The sequence below is a fragment of the Perna viridis genome, chromosome 2 (assembly GCF_037379345.1).
Source record: "Perna viridis isolate PV_CMFRI_1.1 ecotype Kerala chromosome 2, ASM3737934v1, whole genome shotgun sequence".
In the NCBI taxonomy this organism is placed as follows: Eukaryota; Metazoa; Mollusca; class Bivalvia; order Mytilida; family Mytilidae; genus Perna; species Perna viridis.
The window spans coordinates 38,517,669-38,537,824 of NC_142446.1; the positions used below are offsets into that span (position 1 = coordinate 38,517,669).

At 31.9% G+C, this 20,156-nt stretch overlaps 1 protein-coding gene across 13 annotated transcripts in view; it reads left to right on the forward strand.

Annotated features, from left to right (window-relative positions):
- LOC148624955 (serine/threonine-protein phosphatase 2A 56 kDa regulatory subunit delta isoform-like) overlaps window positions 1-20,156 on the forward strand; it is a 29,562-nt gene that overhangs the window by 7,042 nt on the left and 2,364 nt on the right. For 5 of the 13 annotated variants that reach the window (XM_088568110.1, XM_088568105.1, XM_088568108.1 and 2 more), the window contains 11 exons: window positions 249-341; window positions 1,074-1,204; window positions 2,331-2,390; window positions 4,742-4,904; window positions 5,529-5,579; window positions 5,732-5,851; window positions 8,142-8,266; window positions 9,998-10,099; window positions 11,068-11,140; window positions 13,069-13,188; window positions 15,182-15,199. In XM_088568110.1, coding sequence (XP_088424236.1) covers window positions 249-341; window positions 1,074-1,204; window positions 2,331-2,390; window positions 4,742-4,904; window positions 5,529-5,579; window positions 5,732-5,851; window positions 8,142-8,266; window positions 9,998-10,099; window positions 11,068-11,140; window positions 13,069-13,188; window positions 15,182-15,199 — 1,056 coding nt within the window. Of the gene's footprint in view, window positions 1-248; window positions 342-1,073; window positions 1,205-2,330; window positions 2,391-4,741; window positions 4,905-5,528; window positions 5,580-5,731; window positions 5,852-6,279; window positions 6,405-8,141; window positions 8,267-9,997; window positions 10,100-11,067; window positions 11,141-13,068; window positions 13,189-15,181; window positions 15,200-20,156 lie in introns of all 13 variants that reach the window. The other 8 variants (XM_088568106.1, XM_088568111.1, XM_088568113.1 and 5 more) reach the window with 3 other exon arrangements.

The following is a 20,156-nucleotide window of genomic DNA, read 5'->3' on the forward strand; positions in this document are numbered from 1 at the left end:
TTGGACTTGGATATTTTTGTGTTTCAAAAACGAGCAGCAGCTTTCATGTATGATGTATGTCTATTGAACTTGAACATTTTAATTTACATTGTTAGACAGATTTTCTATTGCATTAGAGTCCAAACTTAGTTAAATATCTATGAAAATATTGCTAACTTCTGGTAAAAGAAAAAATTAATTTCATGTTTGACTTAGTACTAGCTATTCATTTGTTTTAGTATTTGGTATTTATAACTTTACAATTTCAGTTGGTTTACGAGTTCTTTCTGAGGTTTTTAGAGTCTCCAGACTTTCAGCCAAATGTTGGAAAGAAGTATATTGATCAAAGATTTGTGTTGCAAGTAAGTTTTTATTGAAAACATTGAAAGTCTGTGTTGTATAAAACATTTCCCTTTCATTTATTTTGTAAGAAATGTAAGTGTTCTGAATGTGTGACCCAGACTAAAGCTTTTGCCAACTGAAATCGGTAACATGAATTATCATTGAATTAAAATAAACATGAAATGATAATGAAATGAAAAAATGGGGTAGGACACAAGGAAAATAGGGTCGAGGAATTTTGATTGCCATTGGAAATATGGAGAGGTGGGTATGGTTGGGTGATTTAGCCTCTTGTGGTGGAGGGCAAAGGTTCCTACTCCTATTGAATACTAGAGAAGGGTTCTTAAACTTGGGCGGAATATGGCATCTTCCCTAACACCACTACGGTTTGTGGTCAGGTTTTCCGTATTAAGGCCTTATGACCCCAGCATGTAGCATGCACACAACCCACTTGCTGTGTGGGTAGAGAGTCCTAGTTCCGAGCCAGGGTTTTGAGCTCTATTTAGTCGCCTTTTACAACAAGCTTAGCTCTGCTGAGGGCCTTTTTTTTTTTAACATCTGGACCTGCACAGTGTGAGCATAGACAAGTTCGTGATTTTGATTCAAGATTTAATTCAGCATATTTCTTTTAGGAATACGAAACAGTTGTATCAAGTCTTGCTAATGAGAAAACAAACATTAGTAGGCAGGATAATTGTACTACTCTGAACATTATTATTCATAACATTAAAACTTCTGTTAATCTATTTCAGCTCTTAGAATTATTTGACTTTGAAGATCCCCGGGAAAGAGACTTTTTAAAGACACTGTTGCACAGAATATATGGGAAATTCCTAGGCTTACGGGCTTATATCAGAAAACAGATCAACAATATTTTTTACAGGTAATTTTAGGCTGATAAATGGGGTTGTAAGATTTATACTTTATTGATAACAGTAATTGGTGTCGTAGTCCTAGTCAGTTTTGTGTTTAATCTTCAAACAGGAGGTAATGAAGGTCGGAAAGATTTTTGCTTTAAATGCATCTAGTAAAAATAATCGTTTTCTATGCAGACATTTACTGTGAAAGTACTATTGTTTGTGAGTACGAATTTTCATGGGCAGGCAGAACCGTGAAGTTTGGTCCCCAACAAAAAGGAGATTTCATTTGATGTGTATACTGAAAACGTCAAAACCAAGAATTAAAGTATCCACGAACTTGTGTTTCTTTCCTTATCCACGAATTTAGTACTTTCACTGTATAAATCATAAATAATATGCCCTTGTAGGATACAAGAGCGCAATTATTCACTACAATGTCTGTATGGGGGGTCCTCACTTCCACTAAAATCTAAAAGCAGATCCGGGTGAAATTTCTCTAATCTAATGCAATGTTACTAAAATACACCCATATATAGCTTTTACAATGTAAATTTTGAAATATAAACCACCGTGTCATGCTGCATTTCTGTCCGTACATTAAGGTTAAAAGAGGGGATACTTTTTCAAACATCAATTTTTCAGTAGCCATCCTAAGCCTTAAGTGTTCCATAAAATAAACATACGTGCTGCTAGCTTTCAAATTCGATACTTATGATTCTTTACTGTTCGTACAATTTTTTCACGAAAATATCTTTTTTATTATCCACCAATCGTGAACGTTTCTGTATTTTCCACTGGGCTGCATGTTGGGGTAAAGATATGGCTGAATACCGAGGAGACATAATTGCACTATTGTAACCTGTAAGTTTTTATTGTACAGTGTTGTCTCCCATATACTTCAGTGCTTTGCAATGCTAGAACTACTGCACTTTGGTATTTAAGTTTCTACTTAAAATAAACTGTGGGCACAATTTGGTGTAGTGACTGACACAAATTGAAATTCTCTTGTTTGCCTTTTTGTCCATTCGTAATCTTTTTATTATGACTCTTCTAAAAGTAGCCGTAATTAACATTAATTTATTCCCAATTTTCAATTTTTTAAATTAGAAAGAATGATGGTCACAATAATGTTATATTCTTTTTTTACAGTTTTATTTATGAGACAGAGCATCATAATGGTGTAGCAGAATTATTAGAAATTCTAGGAAGGTAATTACTCAGTTTTATGTATTAAGCTCTTTTGTTATCCTTGACTGCAAGCGACCGAGGGAAGGGGTCAGTCTGTAAAGTGTTATGGATGCAACTCCTCTGAAACAACTTGATGAATTCCTTTGATATATGATGTAGTGTATTGTTATGAAGTGTAGATGTGCATACTTTACCAACATTTTTATTGGACTTGTTTTGCTGGAGTTATGGATTGATTGGTTGTTGGGGTTTAATGCCCTAGCGGCCATATTTCAGCAATATTCAGATGATGAACATGAAATGGATGATAAAATGAACATAAATGGATGTGAAATGAAAAATGGAATGGGGCACAAGGATAATGGGGTCAGTAAATTTTGATTGCCACTGGAAGTAGGGAGAGGTGGGTAAGGTTGGGCAATATAGCCTCCTGTGGCAGAGCCCAATGGTTCCTTCTACGATAGACTGTCACAGAAGGGTTCTTTTTGTGCGAGGAATGTGACATCTGTCCAGTGATTAAGCTAGCGCTCCTCATTTTTGCCATTTACGAAAGGATGTCATAAATGACAAAAATGTTTTAGATCGTTTTCGTCACCTTAAATGAAAGTGTTATTAAAAACTGTCAATCGAAAGTTACCTAATTTCACCTGGCCTTATACTCTGACAAGTTTATGACCCCAAGCTTAGTAATTACATTCTATTGTTGTTAACCTGGCATCTCTGATGTGTGCATGGTTAATAATCCTTTAAAATAACCACAATTTATCAATCATTTGATCATTAGGACCACAAAAGATAATCCCAGGGTTCTCACTCGACTTCAGCCGGTCATTGTCGACCGCCAAAAAAAGCCTCGAGTTGACTCGACACATTTCTGCTTTTAAGTACGTTTAAAATGTAACTTATATATATCCTTATTTTAAGGATTAGTCATGTTAAACGATTTCGATCTTTAATGGATACCCACCAATTTACTCCCATAAAAACAAACCCTTCACAAAACTCGCAACATATATAGCTATCTATTTTTAGAAATTTAAATGCACACAAAAAGCAATGTCTGTGATGTGTGACTGGTCATCTCATGGATTTCAATTAATTTTAACACAATAGCGGACAGTTAGGAAGTATTAATCAACAATAAATATTTATTTTACGATTCTCTTTTCTTCTTGAAACGAAATCACAATGATTACGAATGTCTTCAATTCTACTCATGATCTGGGGTCAAAGGTCACTAAAAAATTACCACCCAGCAGTAAGATATCACGCAGCAACCGCTTACAGAGTGCAACATTCTACAGTTGACTATGCCAGTGTGGCCAACCTCCTTTCTATCAGTCTAGTTTCTGTGTTATCTTCTGGTGACTGAGAGGGGATTTGGTAGGTACTATATGATCAAGACCTATCTTAGGAACAGGCTCAAGGTTTCATCAATCAATTCTCTTCTAAAGATCTGTCTCCATCCTTCTGATTTGAGGAGTTTTAGTTTGAAGAGGGCTTTTGAGGTGTGGTGTTTGGGAAAGGATTTTTTCTTGTTAGTTGAGTGTCAGGTCATACCATAATACTAGCTTATTTTGTTTGAATTATAGGATGAAGATGTTGCAGACAAACTCCTGAAATTTACTTTATAATGTTTTAATCTAAACAATATATTATTTATTGTACTCCCCCACATTTTGGTTGGAGATATATTGTTTTTGCCTGGTATGTTTGTAAGCACAAATCCTCAGAATCTACTATACCAAATATAGCGAAACTCAAAAGGGAGATAATTAAACATACTGGTTATATGTTTAACCTTATTTGTAACAAGGTGGTGACTGTTCTCTTTGTGAGCTTGCTCACAGTATTTTTACTAAAAATAATACACTACATTGTACCCTGTTTCTTTAAACCATCAATATCATCAGATGTTATAACCAAAAAATATAACTTCAGCTTAAGGAGGTAGACCTAAGGTAAGGGAGATAACTCTTACAAAGCATTGAAACCTTTATATTCAACATTTTACATCAATCTCATGTCAGCATCAAAGTAACTTGGATTGATTTCATTCTGTTTCAAATGAAAGCTTGATAGGCTTTGGTGAAATTGAATATGATACATACACATCACTGATTTTGAGAGTTATGTCCCTTACCTTAGATCTACCCCCTTAAGTCATTATACTCTCAATGTGCAAGGTTATTATGAAGTTATGGCATGCCACTTCTGTCACTATTATTTAGCGACAAAGGACATACTCAATTAATTAAGTTATGTCATTTAAATAGTTGATTCAAATTCATATCATATACAAGTACTTTATGAGAGTGAAGGCCTGTGTACAATGTTATAATTATCATAAGCATTACTTTGTTATTTTTCAGTATTATAAATGGTTTTGCTCTGCCGTTGAAAGAGGAGCACAAAGTGTTTCTTCTGAAGGTTTTATTACCATTACACAAAGTCAAGTCACTCAGTGTCTATCATCCACAGTTGGCATACTGTGTGGTCCAGTTCCTTGAGAAAGATCCCAGTCTGACAGAACCTGTAAGTCTTCAGTTTTGACCAATATATTTTTGTTGCTACCCATTTTCATGGTTCTAGAAACAATGAAATATTTCATTGTGTAACGAGTGATTTCCACCTGTTCTATTTTCATGCAATTCTGGTGTATGGAACGAGCATAGAAAAGATTATGCTTGCAAGAAAAACTTAATTAATAGAAACTGTTTTTTTGTTTTGAGGAAGGAGACAACTAGGATAAATTTTAAGTGCAATAGCAGTTACTTGTTTTTATACACCGCCATACAAAGTGGTGGGGTATTATGTGGTACCCTCCAAAAAGCTGTGTGTCTGCCTGTCTGTCCATCCTCTGACAGTTTCCAGATGCTAACTAGAAAACGAATCATTAAATTTCTTTTGAAACTTTGCAAAGTTGTTTGGCACACCTAGGTATAGTCTTCAAGTAAACCTTTGAGGAGAACATGTACAAAAACACCCTTCTGAAGATGATGTAAATCTCCAGAATCACAAATGCATGATGAAATATGAAAGGATAAAATTTTGTGCTATAAGGCATTGCTTACAAAATTCAGGACAGCACTGTCATGACTATTCATGTACATTGTATTTGTAGTGTCTTATTGTAAAAAAAATAAAACTTTATTATAGGTTATAATGGGTCTTCTCAAATTCTGGCCAAAAGTGCACAGTCCTAAAGAGGTAAGTTTAGAGTAACTTAAAAGCTTGATTTCCATTATTTTTGTGTTATTAAAGATACATACCTTCTTTCTGAACACACTTTACTTTCTCGTTTTCTCATTTTGCATGTTTTAAAATTTACTTTTTTAAAAATGTAATTTTGTATTTTTCAGGTGATGTTTTTGAATGAGCTTGAAGAAATTCTTGATGTGATAGAGCCAGCAGAGTTTACCAAAGTCATGGCACCACTTTTTAAACAACTTGCCAAATGTGTCTCTAGTCCGCACTTTCAGGTAATGTAGGCAACATTCACATCAAGGGAAAAGGAGTTACTTATACTTACATGTCAAAATTTTCTTGGTTTCAGCTTGATGTGGTGATTTCATATTTATTAAATAGCTTTCACATAACAAGTTCTGTGCTTTCTCCTGTTATAACTATAATGGACACTTATTTGTTCGAGAGAAGTTTAAAGTACAGGGGAAATGCTTAGAACTACCTTATGTTCCACTTCATTAGTATCAATTTATAAAATTTTGGTTCACCCATTCAGTCACTTCTTTGTGGCCATAGTTAGTTACAATTTTACCCAAAAGTCTTAGTTCTGTCATAACTCAGAAAATAACAGTTATAAGCTCCATTACTTGTATATCATATTTTATCAATATTCTGGAGTCTGCAATAATGTATTTTAACTAGGTATGATATGGATTGTTTTCAGGTAGCAGAAAGAGCTCTATATTATTGGAATAATGAATACATCTTAAGTTTGATAGCTGATAATGTGAATATTATACTCCCCATGATGTTTCCTTCCCTGTATAGTACAAAACAGCACTGGAACAAGTAAGGCAGAGACTGCATCAATTACCTCCCCTTTTATCAATGTATATTATTAATTTCATGTATCTAAATTTCAGTTTTTGAATGATTGTGCATTTTGTGTATAGCAGGTAGCTCTGATATCTTTCTTTTTGTGAATCTTAGACTAAAAATTAAACTTACATTGTCATGGCTTTACTTAAAAGAAAATTTGAGTGTGTATTTGTTTATTTTTCTGAAATAATTTCTATGCAGAGAAATGTAGATAAATTTGTTTGAATATTTTTTTTAATTTTACAAATTTTCATGACAGGAAAGATATTAGCTAAGATTTTATACATTGTAGTTTAAAAGTAGTAGCAGAAAGACAGATGATGATGAATTGCATATATATGTGCTTTTGTACTACTTGCTTCAGGAACTTATCCTGGTTTTTCAACTTTTCAGGGAGAAAAACAATCTTTCAAAATGTTAAACCTATGATAATTTTGATAGATAAATATTCTTGTACGACTGGATTATACTAAAGTGTTGATTGTAATTATTTGTTTGGCTTTCTTAATAATAGTTATGTCTTGGTCCTCAATCAAAATGACACATTTTTCATGTGATATTGATTGGCAAATTATGGCTCTGTCTTATTTTGGCTTTGAATTGCATTATTTTTTGTAATTTCTAGTTGCAGGCATATTTTATTTCAATGTTGTAGTCTATGTAATAACATTGAATTAATTGCAGAGTGAAACGGAGAACTGCCATTCTGTTAGTTCTGATATACTGTTTAAGTATTGTTGTTGGTTGTGGATTTTATGGGTTGATCAATCTGTATTCCTCGCTTAAATTACCAGATTGAACACTCCTGCCACAATTTACCAACAAAAATGTTGATTTACCTACAAAATTTAAATTTAATACCAAAGAGTTGACTTTTGCTGTTCTATCTTTTGTATAACTAGTATAAATTAAGTTGAAAGTTCAGACCAAATAAATGGTCACAAATTGAATTAATTACCATTTTGATGCATGTAATGAATGTTGTGTTTCTTTAAAAGTTTTGTGCTGGCTTAGCATTTTGAAATACAATTTAGTTCAGCAAAAGTATACTATTAAAGGTTATCCATAAAAACATGTACATTTGATGTTATCGTGCTGCGACAAAAGCGATTATAGTAATACATGTATTACAGCCTGTATAATGTACCTTGTAGTTGAGTGTCTTAAACTATCTATGAAATATAGCTATTTCTTCCGAAGAAAGTTTTACAACACTAAAAATGGCTAAAAAACTTATAAACTTATAATTTAAAGAAGTTTTTATATAGAATTTTTTCAGAAGACTCGTTACTTCAATTTCAATGTTTTAAATGACATTATTTCCATCATTTTTGTTTCAGTTTGGTTTGTGTTTTTATGGATGATCCTGTAATGAAATTTTGATCTTGAATTTACTAATTTGCATCTTTTACTTTATCATGTAGCTTTACTATATTTCTATATATTTACTTGACGTGTGAGTGGATTTTTAAATTTTGTGGTCACCAAAGACTTCAATGATGTTTACGGTATGATATGATAATTCTCATCTCAATTTTATTCTTTTACAAAAATTCTTCAGTTTATGTTTAAAAGTGGAAAAAAGTTACAAATTGTTCAAAGTCAGAGTTGATCACAGAATCTACGAGTCCATGGTAACACTGCTTGATTGAATGATTGATGTTGGCTGCTTGTTGATAGCTTATTTATTGTTTTGTTTAATGTTAGGTGGCTGAACGAGCGCTATACTTTTGGAATAACGAATACATCCTTAGTTTGATCAGTGACAATGCTTCTTCAATTCTACCCATTGTGTTCCCAGCTTTGTATAAGAGCAAGGAACATTGGAACAAGTAAGATATGGTAGAAATAATGTAATCAATGCTTGAAGAGTCTTCTCTTTGCTCTTGTGTCTTTCATGATTGCTGTTTGTACTCTAAATGCAGTGTTTTTGTATTGATTTCCACTGGTAACATCATACTTAAAGAAGATCACACATTGGAAGCAAATATGTACAAAGTGATATTATGTATCTATTTTCACTCCATTAATTATGCCTAGACCCCAGAAGTAACAGGAAAGAGTAATTTCCTTCTCTATTTTAGCCAGTAAGTACTTTAATAGATGACAGTTGAACTTCACTCGCTCGAACTCGGATGGCTTGAACACCATTGATTTCTTGAACATATATAATCAACGTAAATAACCTTGGCTTTCTCGAACTTCGATTTTTTTGTTAGCTTCCTTTAATTATTATCTCCTCTGAAACCACTGAACAGAATTTGATAAAACTTGGTGACAATACATCCTTGGCATGTCTACTCCCAACTATCTATCTGTGACGGTCCTCACCCAAAAACATGGCCACTGTTACTATAAATAGAATATAAAGGTGTCACCACATATTTTTTTTAATCTCAAAAACCATAACAGATAGAAGAAATATTAGACATTTTAAGCGCTTTGGCTCGAGGAGATCTTATATGAAAATTTCAAGATAATCAAATCACTAATTATGGTTTTATTGCCCTTTTTTGCTAATTTTCCCTTTTTTTGGCAGGTTTTGCCTATTATTTAGAAAATGAAAGCAGATTGATGATTATTGTAATTTGATAAAATGTTCAGTATTTTGATATCTATTTTTTGTGCAAATTTTAAAAAATCTGTTAACCCATCTTGGAATTTTAGTCACAGAAAGTGTCATTTTGACCATTTTCCCTGTTTTTGCCTGTCCTTAACAAAGTAGTAGCAGATTGATAATTTATGTAAATGTATGTTCAGATCTATGCTTGGTGCAAATTTGGGAAAAGTGTTGATTGCATTTTTAATGAGTTTTTTGCACTTTAAGCATGTTATTCAGTTAACATAAGTAGAATGATGATTAATATTAAATGTACAGTATCGTGACAAATATCATCTGTGCAAATTTGGTCAAAGGTATTAGACTATTTGTTGATTTTGCAACTTTTTAAAGCTATTTAAACCAGATGAGTCATTCAGGCTTTTGAGAACACCTTGTTTTCTGGCAGATTCCAAATCAGGATTTAACTGTGTTGGATCTTTAGCCTTTGATTTTTTTTAATTTCTACTGTTCTATTGATCCTCTATTAGTCCAAACTGATTCTACAAAATACTAATTCAATGACAAAGATATGAAAGCATGCATACATTGTGACTAGTTGTTGTCATGAATGTATTTTTCTAGAAATTTTGTTAACATTAGCATTTGTTATTACTAAAATCTCTATTGCCTTTGAAGGGAGATTTGATAGAAACAAATACTAGACAATCAAGTTAGGATATTTCAAGTGACATGAGTTTGTTTTCTGTGCACATTTATTGATTTTAACAGTACCAAAGATAACATATGCTTTTACGGAAACTTTAAAACTTTTGTTTACTTTTTGGATTAAGTTATTTTTCAATTTTTGTTCAATCATTTGTTAAACTTTGTTTATAGATAAGCTTGAAATGTAGAATCCACATGTATTTTGAGATAAAGGATCCATGTTAAATAAAACATAATTGCATTAGATGCACTGGGTAGGATGATATTTATAACATTTCTTTTTGCTTTGTTTCAGAACAATCCATGGGTTGATTTACAATGCATTAAAATTATTTATGGAGATGAACCAGAAGTTATTTGAAGACTGTACACAGCAATACAAGGCTGAAAGACAAAAGTAAGCACAGTTACAGAAGGATATATCCTTAAACTAAAAATGATGTTTTGTTGTAAAATGACTTCTGGCCCAGTGAAGGTTTAGCTTCAAGGCATTTGTGTTCTGTTAGTTAAAGTACATTTTAGGAGATGGTTTTAAAAAAAACTCACCTAAGCTTGTTACCAGATCCTAGTCATTAACAAATATTGAAGTAATTAATACGTTGTACTTATTATTTGCTTATTAAATATTTTCAAACTAAGTGCATTTTGACTTTGTTGTTAAGAATTGAAGAATTAATTACTGTGTAATTGAAGGCATGTTTACTAAAACACTGACAACTTATGCAGACTATTATTGTGTTCCAATTCCTTAAACTAGTGTGATTTTCATTTATGTCACCAACAGTGAATGCAGGTCTAATAGCCATTCCACTTTATTTGTCCATCACCTATAGGGAATACATACTTGATGTATTCTGGAACTCAAAAAATAATTAACCAATATTAAATTTTCAATCTTTGCACAGTGTTTATATACATGTTGAAGATAAGTGCGTCCTATTATGAAGAAATTCAATTTTAAAAAATTCTATATTTTTAGCATGTTGAACTCCAGCATTTCATTAACTTTGTATTGTAGACGGTACCTACTAAGTGTAATCTCTAACTCTATGAGTATCAAACAAATATTCAAATTTTGCACTCTGTCAATAAACATATTGAGGATGTACACCTCATATTATGTAGAAATTTTATTAATTTTTCCTACATTTTAAACATGTTAAACCATTTAGAGCAGTATATGCTATCATTAGTTCATAACTATATTTTTTTTTAATTTATGTAGCTTACATAGTTGTTTTTCACCTCACTTAGTGTTAATATACACATTGAAGATACATATGTGCTGACAAATATGTGACCTGATGTAGGTCCAGTTATTTATGGGTTTACTTGTATTCAAATTTGCATGATTGATAATTTCAGAGAAAAAGAGAGGTTAAAGTTGCGGGATGATGCTTGGACTAGGGTAAAGAACTTGGCACTTGGAAATCCACAGGTATGATATAAAAATACAAGTACATGTAGTAGGTTCTATTTGTTATTAGCTGAGCTGAAAAATTGGGTAAGCATTAAATTTGTTTGTTGGGGTTTAACGTCCGAGCAGCAATATTTCAGCTATATTCAGACGATGAACATGAAATGAAAAATGGGATAGGACATTAGGATGATAGGGTCAACAAATCTTTTTCTGCTTTTAATGGAATAATTTGCCAAAGAAGCAAGACAATCAAATTGTGAGATTCTTCCTTATGCTAAAAAAATGTACAGTAAGAATACATTTTCACAATTTTGTTAACTGCTTTGGTGGTCTCCTTGTAGTGTGCTTGTTTCAAGTATAGGAGGTCTCAGGTTTGATCCTATGGCTCAGTCACACCATAGGCTTAAACCTTTGTAGTCACTGTTTCTCCACTAAGAACTTGGTTAATATGAACTAAGTGTTAGCAATATCCTATAGATATGTAGTATGTAAATGGCTGAAAAAAATATTCTGACGGAAGTGATGATATTTGTCAACACATAAGTAGACAATTATGCATGTTCGAAGGTGCTGTTTTGTCTTTTAATATGTTGACAAATACAATTTTATATTTATTTATTTACTGTGAAAGTACTTTAATTCATGGATACAAATTTTCGTGGATTAGGGAAGAAACACAAATTTTAGCCCAACCACGAAAACCAATAAAATTGGTACCCCACAGACAATAGTACTTTCACAGTATTTAAATGTATGTTCAAACTGTTAATTCACAGCAAACACTTCAATCAGTCAGAAAGGTAACCCAAACATAATGTGTACAGCTTAAAGGTAGTTTTAGGGCACTCATCGAGATCTGTTCATCATAGGCATAGCCTAAAATTATATGAATGTATGGAGTAATATATAGTTTGTCTGGGGTTAGAATAATGTTTCCAAGTGTGGTCACATGCCTACCTGCCAGGCTTTGCTTCTGGTAGCAAGCACATTAAAATCTGACGCAACATTTATGACTAGTACAAAGCAGGGTCTGTTTGGTTGATTGAAGGTTCTTGTCAGAATAAGCATTAAATAACTGCCATAGGACATATTACTGCGATCAATGAATTTTATAAGACAATATTATGATCATTAAATTCTAACACCTTCCATGCTTAATGCATGTTCAAGTTATAGTCAAATTTATTTCATAATGTACATCTATTAATTTTATTTTTCAATAACTGATCTACTTGAAGTAGATATACATATGAAAAAAAAAATGAGTGAAAGAAAAAAAAAACTGAAAGAGAATATATCAAGTCCGTTTCATGCTTATTTTTGGTCCTATTTTGATAGCTGTTTCAAACTTAAAATAGTACAATTTGACCACACTGGACTGGTGTAGGCATAACTTGTCCATGTCAGCTATAAAGAAAAAATAAGTCAGGAGTTGAATTTTTTGTTGATGGTATTAAGTAGCTGTCTGTAAGAATCATGCAAAATCTGAAAAATGAGATACACCCCAAAAAAGGCTACATATTTTTATTTTTGTAATTAAGTTGTTTTATGGATCTACACTATGAAATGTGTAATTATTCATTCAAATCTGCCTGCTCTTAGGAGATAATCAACTTTGAAAATCCAGTAGATTCTGTTGTATTTGAGCGTCATTTACCGAGTTAACTCCCTTAATTTTGAAATCTACATTCTATATAATTTTTATCTCCTAAGAGCACGGGTTATATGAAAAACCACATGTTATTTTCTGTTTACTAGGACATTTCAAACAAAATATCAAAAATAAAAATATGTAGGCTTTTTTCCCATGAATCACATTTTGCATGATTCTTAGCTGGAGTGCTATTTAAGTGTTTAACTGGAATTTCTTGAACTATATTACAAATTGATGAACAAATGTCTAGGCAGAAACCTTAAAGGGCTGTCAATATTCTGCTTGTTTTTAGTTTAAAGAATATGCAAGCCGAGTGAATGAAAATGGAGGCAATCCTGGGACACCTAACAGTATTGCCACAGATGAAGACGCAGTGATTAACATGAAAGAGTTAGAAAAAGAAGCCAATGAGGTCAGTATTTACATGTACATTCCTTGTTTGACAAAAACTTGTCAGATTAATGGTTGTAGGACCATTTCATGGCAACTTTCAGATTTACTGTAAAGTTTCCATTAATTTATGTTTTAAGGACTTCTATAAATGAGAAGGTACTTTTTAATCTATAGATGTTGAACTGAAGTTTTGAATGGAGTAAAAGTTTTTTATTGGTTAAATTTGAAAATGGCCATGAATTGGTCTTTTAAATCTAGTTTTGGACCTGATAATTATTATTTTTTCATTTGATTGTTATATACTGTGGTTTCATTTTTATTCTTTGTGTACTTATTTTCTTGGGTAGAGATGAACCATGAAATAAAAATCCAATGAACAATTATTCTGCGAATGAATGTTTACTCAGTTTAATCTCTGTATTGGTCACGTAACACAGGGAAGAAGCAAATTGGAGCGATTAACATCCTGTCAATCTTTATTGTTTAACTAAGCCGAATATCTATTGTTTTATAGCCCCATATGGCCTTTGGGCTACCTGGTTTATGTAATGTTGGTTAACCAAAAGTAAATCATAAGAGTGACATACAGTATTCATGGCTTGTCTCGTCTTTCCACTGATAGCAGTTGTTGTAAAAGTGATGCATGCTCAGTAAATTTGTTGCTTTACCTCTTCCAATTTATCATACAACTAGCAATAGCCTCAAGTTTTCATTCCCAAATATTAAGACTTACCAGAACTTTTACCTCGTAATCTGGAAAATGAAAACAAGAGTCTTGATTCCCTGACAGATGTATCAAATATATTTCATTAGTAATTAAAATAACTTAATGCACCAATGCCAGTTTGGAAGTGCATAGAAAATTTTCGTTTAAAAATTTTGAGCAAAAGTGGCATTGCTTCAATGATAATTTGCTGAATATGCAGAGAATTGTGTCAGTTTTTTTTTGAAATTTTTTTATTTATTTTATTGACCCGAAGTATCCATTGAAATATTGTTTTCTAACCATGAAAATTGATACCATTGAAAATAAATGAAACCAAAGTACAATGATTTGAACTCTCATTTAAGTTTATTTTTTTTTGCTTGTATATCAATCTTAGCAATTCCATGTCAAAATCTACAGGATCATTTATTGAATTGGAAAGAACTGGACATATTTTGTTAATTGCTGGCTACTATAAATAGTTTTTTTTGTTGTTCTTTGCTAATTCAGTTGTTGAAAGTATATCATAAAGTTGGTATCATTATAGAAACTTCTCATTATTTGATGAATTATCCTTTAAGATTCTATCATGGAGTTGTTGATAATAAATATGATGATATTAATGAGAAATATTTATATTTTATTCCATCCCTGACAGATTACGGTAAGAATTGTTGTTAGCGAGTAGTATTGTAGTGATAGGCACACCAGATTCCAAGATATATGGTTTGACAGATGCATGTTTTCATGGATTTGGAATTTTTCCTTCACTTTTTCTGTATTTTTACACATTTTCTTGACTATATCAAAGTGTATTTGATGGGGTCAGGAATATTACATTTAAACAAAGAAAAATATGCTGATTCCTTCCATCTAGATTCATATGTTTACAACTTAGGTTTCCAATAGCATTATAGAAAACATAATGATGTTAAGGGTAGAAAATTCACTGTCAGAACACAAATAGTATCAATTATTGAAAATGGAAGGTAAATAAAATTAATTTATACTTTATATGGATGTAAAAAGTTCGAAATGAATTATTTTGGGTTTCCCCTGAGCAGCTTCTTCACGTACATGAAATGTTAGTGAAACTTGTGTAAATTTGAAAATAATTTTGAGTTGTTATTGGTGGAAGACTTGCACTGGTTAAGTTGCTTGCTGAAATGTTGATTGAAAAGATTAAAACTCAATTTTCAAGTTACATTAGTTTCACTATTTTTATTTTGAAATGAATGTAAGTGTATGTTCCAGGAAATGAACTCTAGTATTGGAGATAGTACACTTTTCTTTTTATTCTATATAGATTTATAGACAAGAAGAGGTGAGCCCAAAGCAATGTTTATTTATTGTCACAGCTATCCATATATTCTTTTTTTTTAACAACTACCCTTTATTTCATAACACTTGTGTTCACAGTTAGCCACGTAAGGCTTTAAATACTCACATAACTGAATATTTTCCATTTAAAGCCAGTTTTCTGTGGCTTGTGCTGAAGCTAAGCTGTCACTTTACTATTTGTTGCCAAGCCAGTGAGTGATGTGTGAAGTATATTTATACACCCACTCTCAAGGAGTGTGTGATATTTTGGAATCACCTTGTCTGTCCATCTGAATTTCATCACAAAAATCTCGGCTCCCAATGAATGGATTGATTTCAAATTTGGTTGTATGGTTTAATACAAATGGGGCATACATTATGATTTTGTTTGCTGACAACTTACTGTATGAGTGGTGACATACCTAGCACGACCCCTGATACTTCATGTTTTAAGTCATTGCTGTGCGGTTACAAAGCTTTTGTTTAAGTAAGGTTAATCTTCAACGCACCATGTTACTGACTTGTATCATTTTTTTTTAAAACCCAACGGATATGATATATCGTCGTCTTGGAGGTGACACCACATGTCCGGTAAGAAGCAATTTTTATTATTTTATTCATACTTTTTGAATGAATCAAAACATTGTATGTGTTGCCGATATAGAGCACTATATGTATGACACCAAAAACAAACAAAGTATGTATCATTTATTGCTTCCAAACTAAGTTCTGCACAAAAAAATACATGTGTTCACTGTTACAAATGTGTAGAATCATTTTATCTTTTACTTCTATAAGTAGAACCATAAACCATGCTCCCAGTTTTTAGTGGAGTCCGAGTTGCTCATTTACTTTTGTTACTTTGTATGTATGATTTTAGTTACTTTATGTTCTTTGTTGTGTATGTCTGTTTTCCATGTATGGTCTTTGTCTCTGGATTACATTCTTTTGATTACCATTATAACTTTGGTTCCCTTGATTACTCTTTAAAAATTCAGCACATGCGATGCCATATATAACAAAAAAATTGCAAAATGCTTAGTAATATCAGATGAATTAACCCTCAGTTTAGGGTTGCCAGTCTATTGTCATGACACATTTGAACCCGTCATTCAAAAAAGCGAATATATGGGCAAGTTCTGGCTGAAGATATGATCCGGACAAAATTGAAGCACAATTATCTCTTCTGATTCTCTCTAATCACTTTATAATGAATAACAGTCATCTCAAATCTTAATCACCAGGTTAGAACAGATAATATAAATGTTTTATATTGTATATACGATTTGCCTTCAAAGTGTGGGATGGGGTAGTTGGAAATATATTGCATCATGCATCATATAGGTTTAGCTCTATTAAACTGGGGTATTTGTATTTGGTATGATTTTTATATTGAAGTTCGCTAGGGAAATTTTGAAACAGGACTATACCACCATGAACTTATTATCTACCCAGATCCTTGGATAGTTTAGAGTAATATAGTATGAAATATGATTAAAATTTTGTACATAGCTTATGAAAAATTATCTGAATAGAAGCATCCTCCCATTTGAAGGTAAAGTCTTTCCTTAAACAGCAATAGATGTGGATAAAGCAAATGTCGTGTATAACTTTATAAGGTACAATTTCAATTTTCGAATCAAAATGAATTTTTTTGGATTGTAACAAATCATCTTTGATGTAAATCCTGATCTGTCAGAAATTTTAGTCCTGCCAATCTGGATATACAGTGTATATATATATATATATTAGATAAAAAAAACCTTTCAACATCCAAAGAAATATATGCTTTAGAATGTATCATTCCTGCATTTGATCGTATCAATCGAAGTGTGAATCAATGGGTACCTTAAAATCAAAGGTAGTTTCATTGATATCCCTCAACATTTTGCTATTTGCATCAAATAATGTATTGACAGGTGATGCATTAATTTATTTAATTTGTGGTGCTATTTTACAGAAATTAAAGCAGAATATGATTTTATATACATTATAAAGTAAATGAACATATCATACATGCAAAAGTATGTTTTGAAAGCTGTGAATGTTATGTTTTTTTGTTTTTTTTTTGTGTCATACATATAGTGCTCTATATCGGCAACACATACAATGTTTGATTCATTCAAAAAGTATGAATAAAATAATAAAAATTGCTTCTTACCTAACAAGGTGCCACCTCCAAGACGATGATATATCATATCCGTCTGGTTTTTAAAATAATGATACAAGTTGGTAGTAGGGTGTGTTCAAGACTATTTACAGGGGTACTTTGATTTTTCAGTATGTCTTCTAGATTTTTAAGTATGTTATGATTCATTCTAATTGTTTTAGCTATTTTTTTAAACTGACCCAGTTTCCAGGATTAACTTAAAGCGAAAGTTTGTTCAAGTAGGACACTAAGTTCCAGTTGGAACAGTCATTTTTTTAATACATTTATTTCAGAAGTTGTCAATTATAGTTTCTAAATAAACCTAGGTTACTCAAATAAAATCATTTGAATGCATTGGAAGGGATTGGTTGGTTAAGACAATAAGATGATAATGATATGATATGTTTTTGAACATGAATTATATCTTTTCAAGTTCTTATAGATTATAGCACTTTTTTATTATAAATAAATTAAACTTATAATTATTTATTATACATGCATCAGTAGTAATGTAGACAGGGGTTCTACTTATGTTGATAAGAGTATAGAAAGGCTTAAGCTTTGGCTTAGCTTGCAAAGCCTGAAAATGGGTTGATATTATACACTGCATCAATCAGTTCAATACTGTTTCATAGATACCAAACTTTGAATTTTTAAAATAAATTGGTTTGTTTTATGCATCAAACTTCCGTTTTACAGACTTTCCATGTTGTTATACACTATGAGGTACATGTATGTAACTGTGAAGAGAAGGTTCTGCTGTGTTGCAATAAAAAAAAGTACTCTAAATAACATTGTCTTAGTCCCAGCCGCATGTGTCAGGTCTGATCTTATTAATTTGTGTAAGGGTGTCAAACTATTATACAGCCCCACAAACAAAGTTTTGGTGATGTACAGAAACCACCTGGTGTGTTTTTTATTCATGTATCTTTTAAGGGTACTTATTTAGGTCTTTTCATGTATCCATGAAATTTAAGCCCAACTCCTCATACTTTTCATAAATCATTCCAAGTGATTAAATAATATTGAAGGTAGTTTAAGCATCATAATTGTGTAGATGTTCATAAAGCAAGAAAACAGTGTTAAATACTTACAAAGGGAGTAAACCCAAATTAAGGGTGTCACTCCCAGTTCTAGTCTTAGCATGTGGTTTCTTTTTGGTTATTTGTTTTTTGTTTTTAGCTGTACTTGTATGTATATAATGTGAACTGAAACATGGAATTAGAAGTTTTTTTTCCTATGTTTATTTGGACAGGGTTCCAAAGTATGTATTAGGGTATAAGTTGATTACTTTTTACTGTTTGCATGAATTTTCATTTTCTGTTTTTGTGTCACTCTTACAATGAAAATATTGAAGAAGGGACAGCAGCAGTTTTTGTGTTGAACGACAGAGGAAAATGAGAGCTACATTAGTATTTATGACCACTATTGCCTTTGCTGTTTAAAAGGCAAACACATCAGTGGTGTGTTATACATGGACTAAATTGGTTAATTTTACTGATATAAGAAGTAAACTATGTTATGTCAAGAGCTGAAGTACTTACTTCAGATAGCTATGCTTGGTAACAAATTTCCTTTTGATGACAATTTCATCAAATTCATCTTTATGAAACTAATTGAAATGATAATTTGCTATTCTGTTTTATAATGTTTTTGGTTTCTGTTAGCTAAAAAAATGTTTTATATATAGCCAAAGTTGAAAGCAATTGGTAATTAGGCTTAAAATTTCAGTGTTGCATTCATCTTTATACCCCCTTCCTTCGGGAGCAAAGTTCAAGAGTAATATATGAATATTGTCTTCATTTTTATATGGCTATGAACATAGTCATTTTTATACCCCGCAAACTTATATATGGGATCTGTCTTTCTGTCTGTCTGACTGCCCATCCACAGTCCTTGTAAGTTCGACTCCTTCTAAACCACTCAAGGGATTTTGAGAAAATATTTATAAGAAGATTGAGTATCATATGTAGATGTACATGAAGGAATATAAATATTGTGGACAGACTCCAAAGGGAGATAATCTAAATTAAGGGTTTTACATTACAAACTTGCAAGTGGAACTCCGCCTAAACTGCTCAAAGGATTTTAATGTTATTTTATAAGAAGGTTGGGTATCATATGTAATTGTTCATATGAAGGAATATAATTACTGTTGGATGACATCAAAGGGAGATAAATTCATATAAAAGGTTTAACATTTGAGTCCAGGGGGTATTCTCTTTGTGAGCTTGCTCACAGTTTTTCTAGTTAATCTTGCTGACCAACATAGTTATCAGAATCTCTTTAATCATTTATCTTAACTCAGTGTTAGACACCTTTATGAAGATGGACATATTTTAAGGAATTTCCATTAAAACTTTTTGTGTGAACAATTTGATTAGGAATAAGCATCAAGTTGAAAGTTGTCAAATTGACAAATTTAAAAATTATTGGTTCATGATTTAATTGCTCAAACAAAAAAAAAACAGCAAACAGTATGAGAAAGTGATTGCATTTAAATGCTATTCACTTAATTATAAAGACTTGCAAAAGGTACAACTTTCAACATGAGCAATGTTGTATGTAGACTTTTTTAATAGGATTTATTGGCCTTTTCTGTCAAAATTGGTGTTTTTTTTTTAATTTAGACCTACAACTGATTGTAGTTAGTGTGGCTTCTCCAGGGCTTTAGTTTTGACAACACAACAAATGATAGGAATCTTGTTCACTCTTTGCATTTGTGGTCATATCAAGCTGTGCCACATGGAGCAAATTTATATTATCTTCTATTACTCCATATGTACCTCATGCATTATCTACACTAATGTGT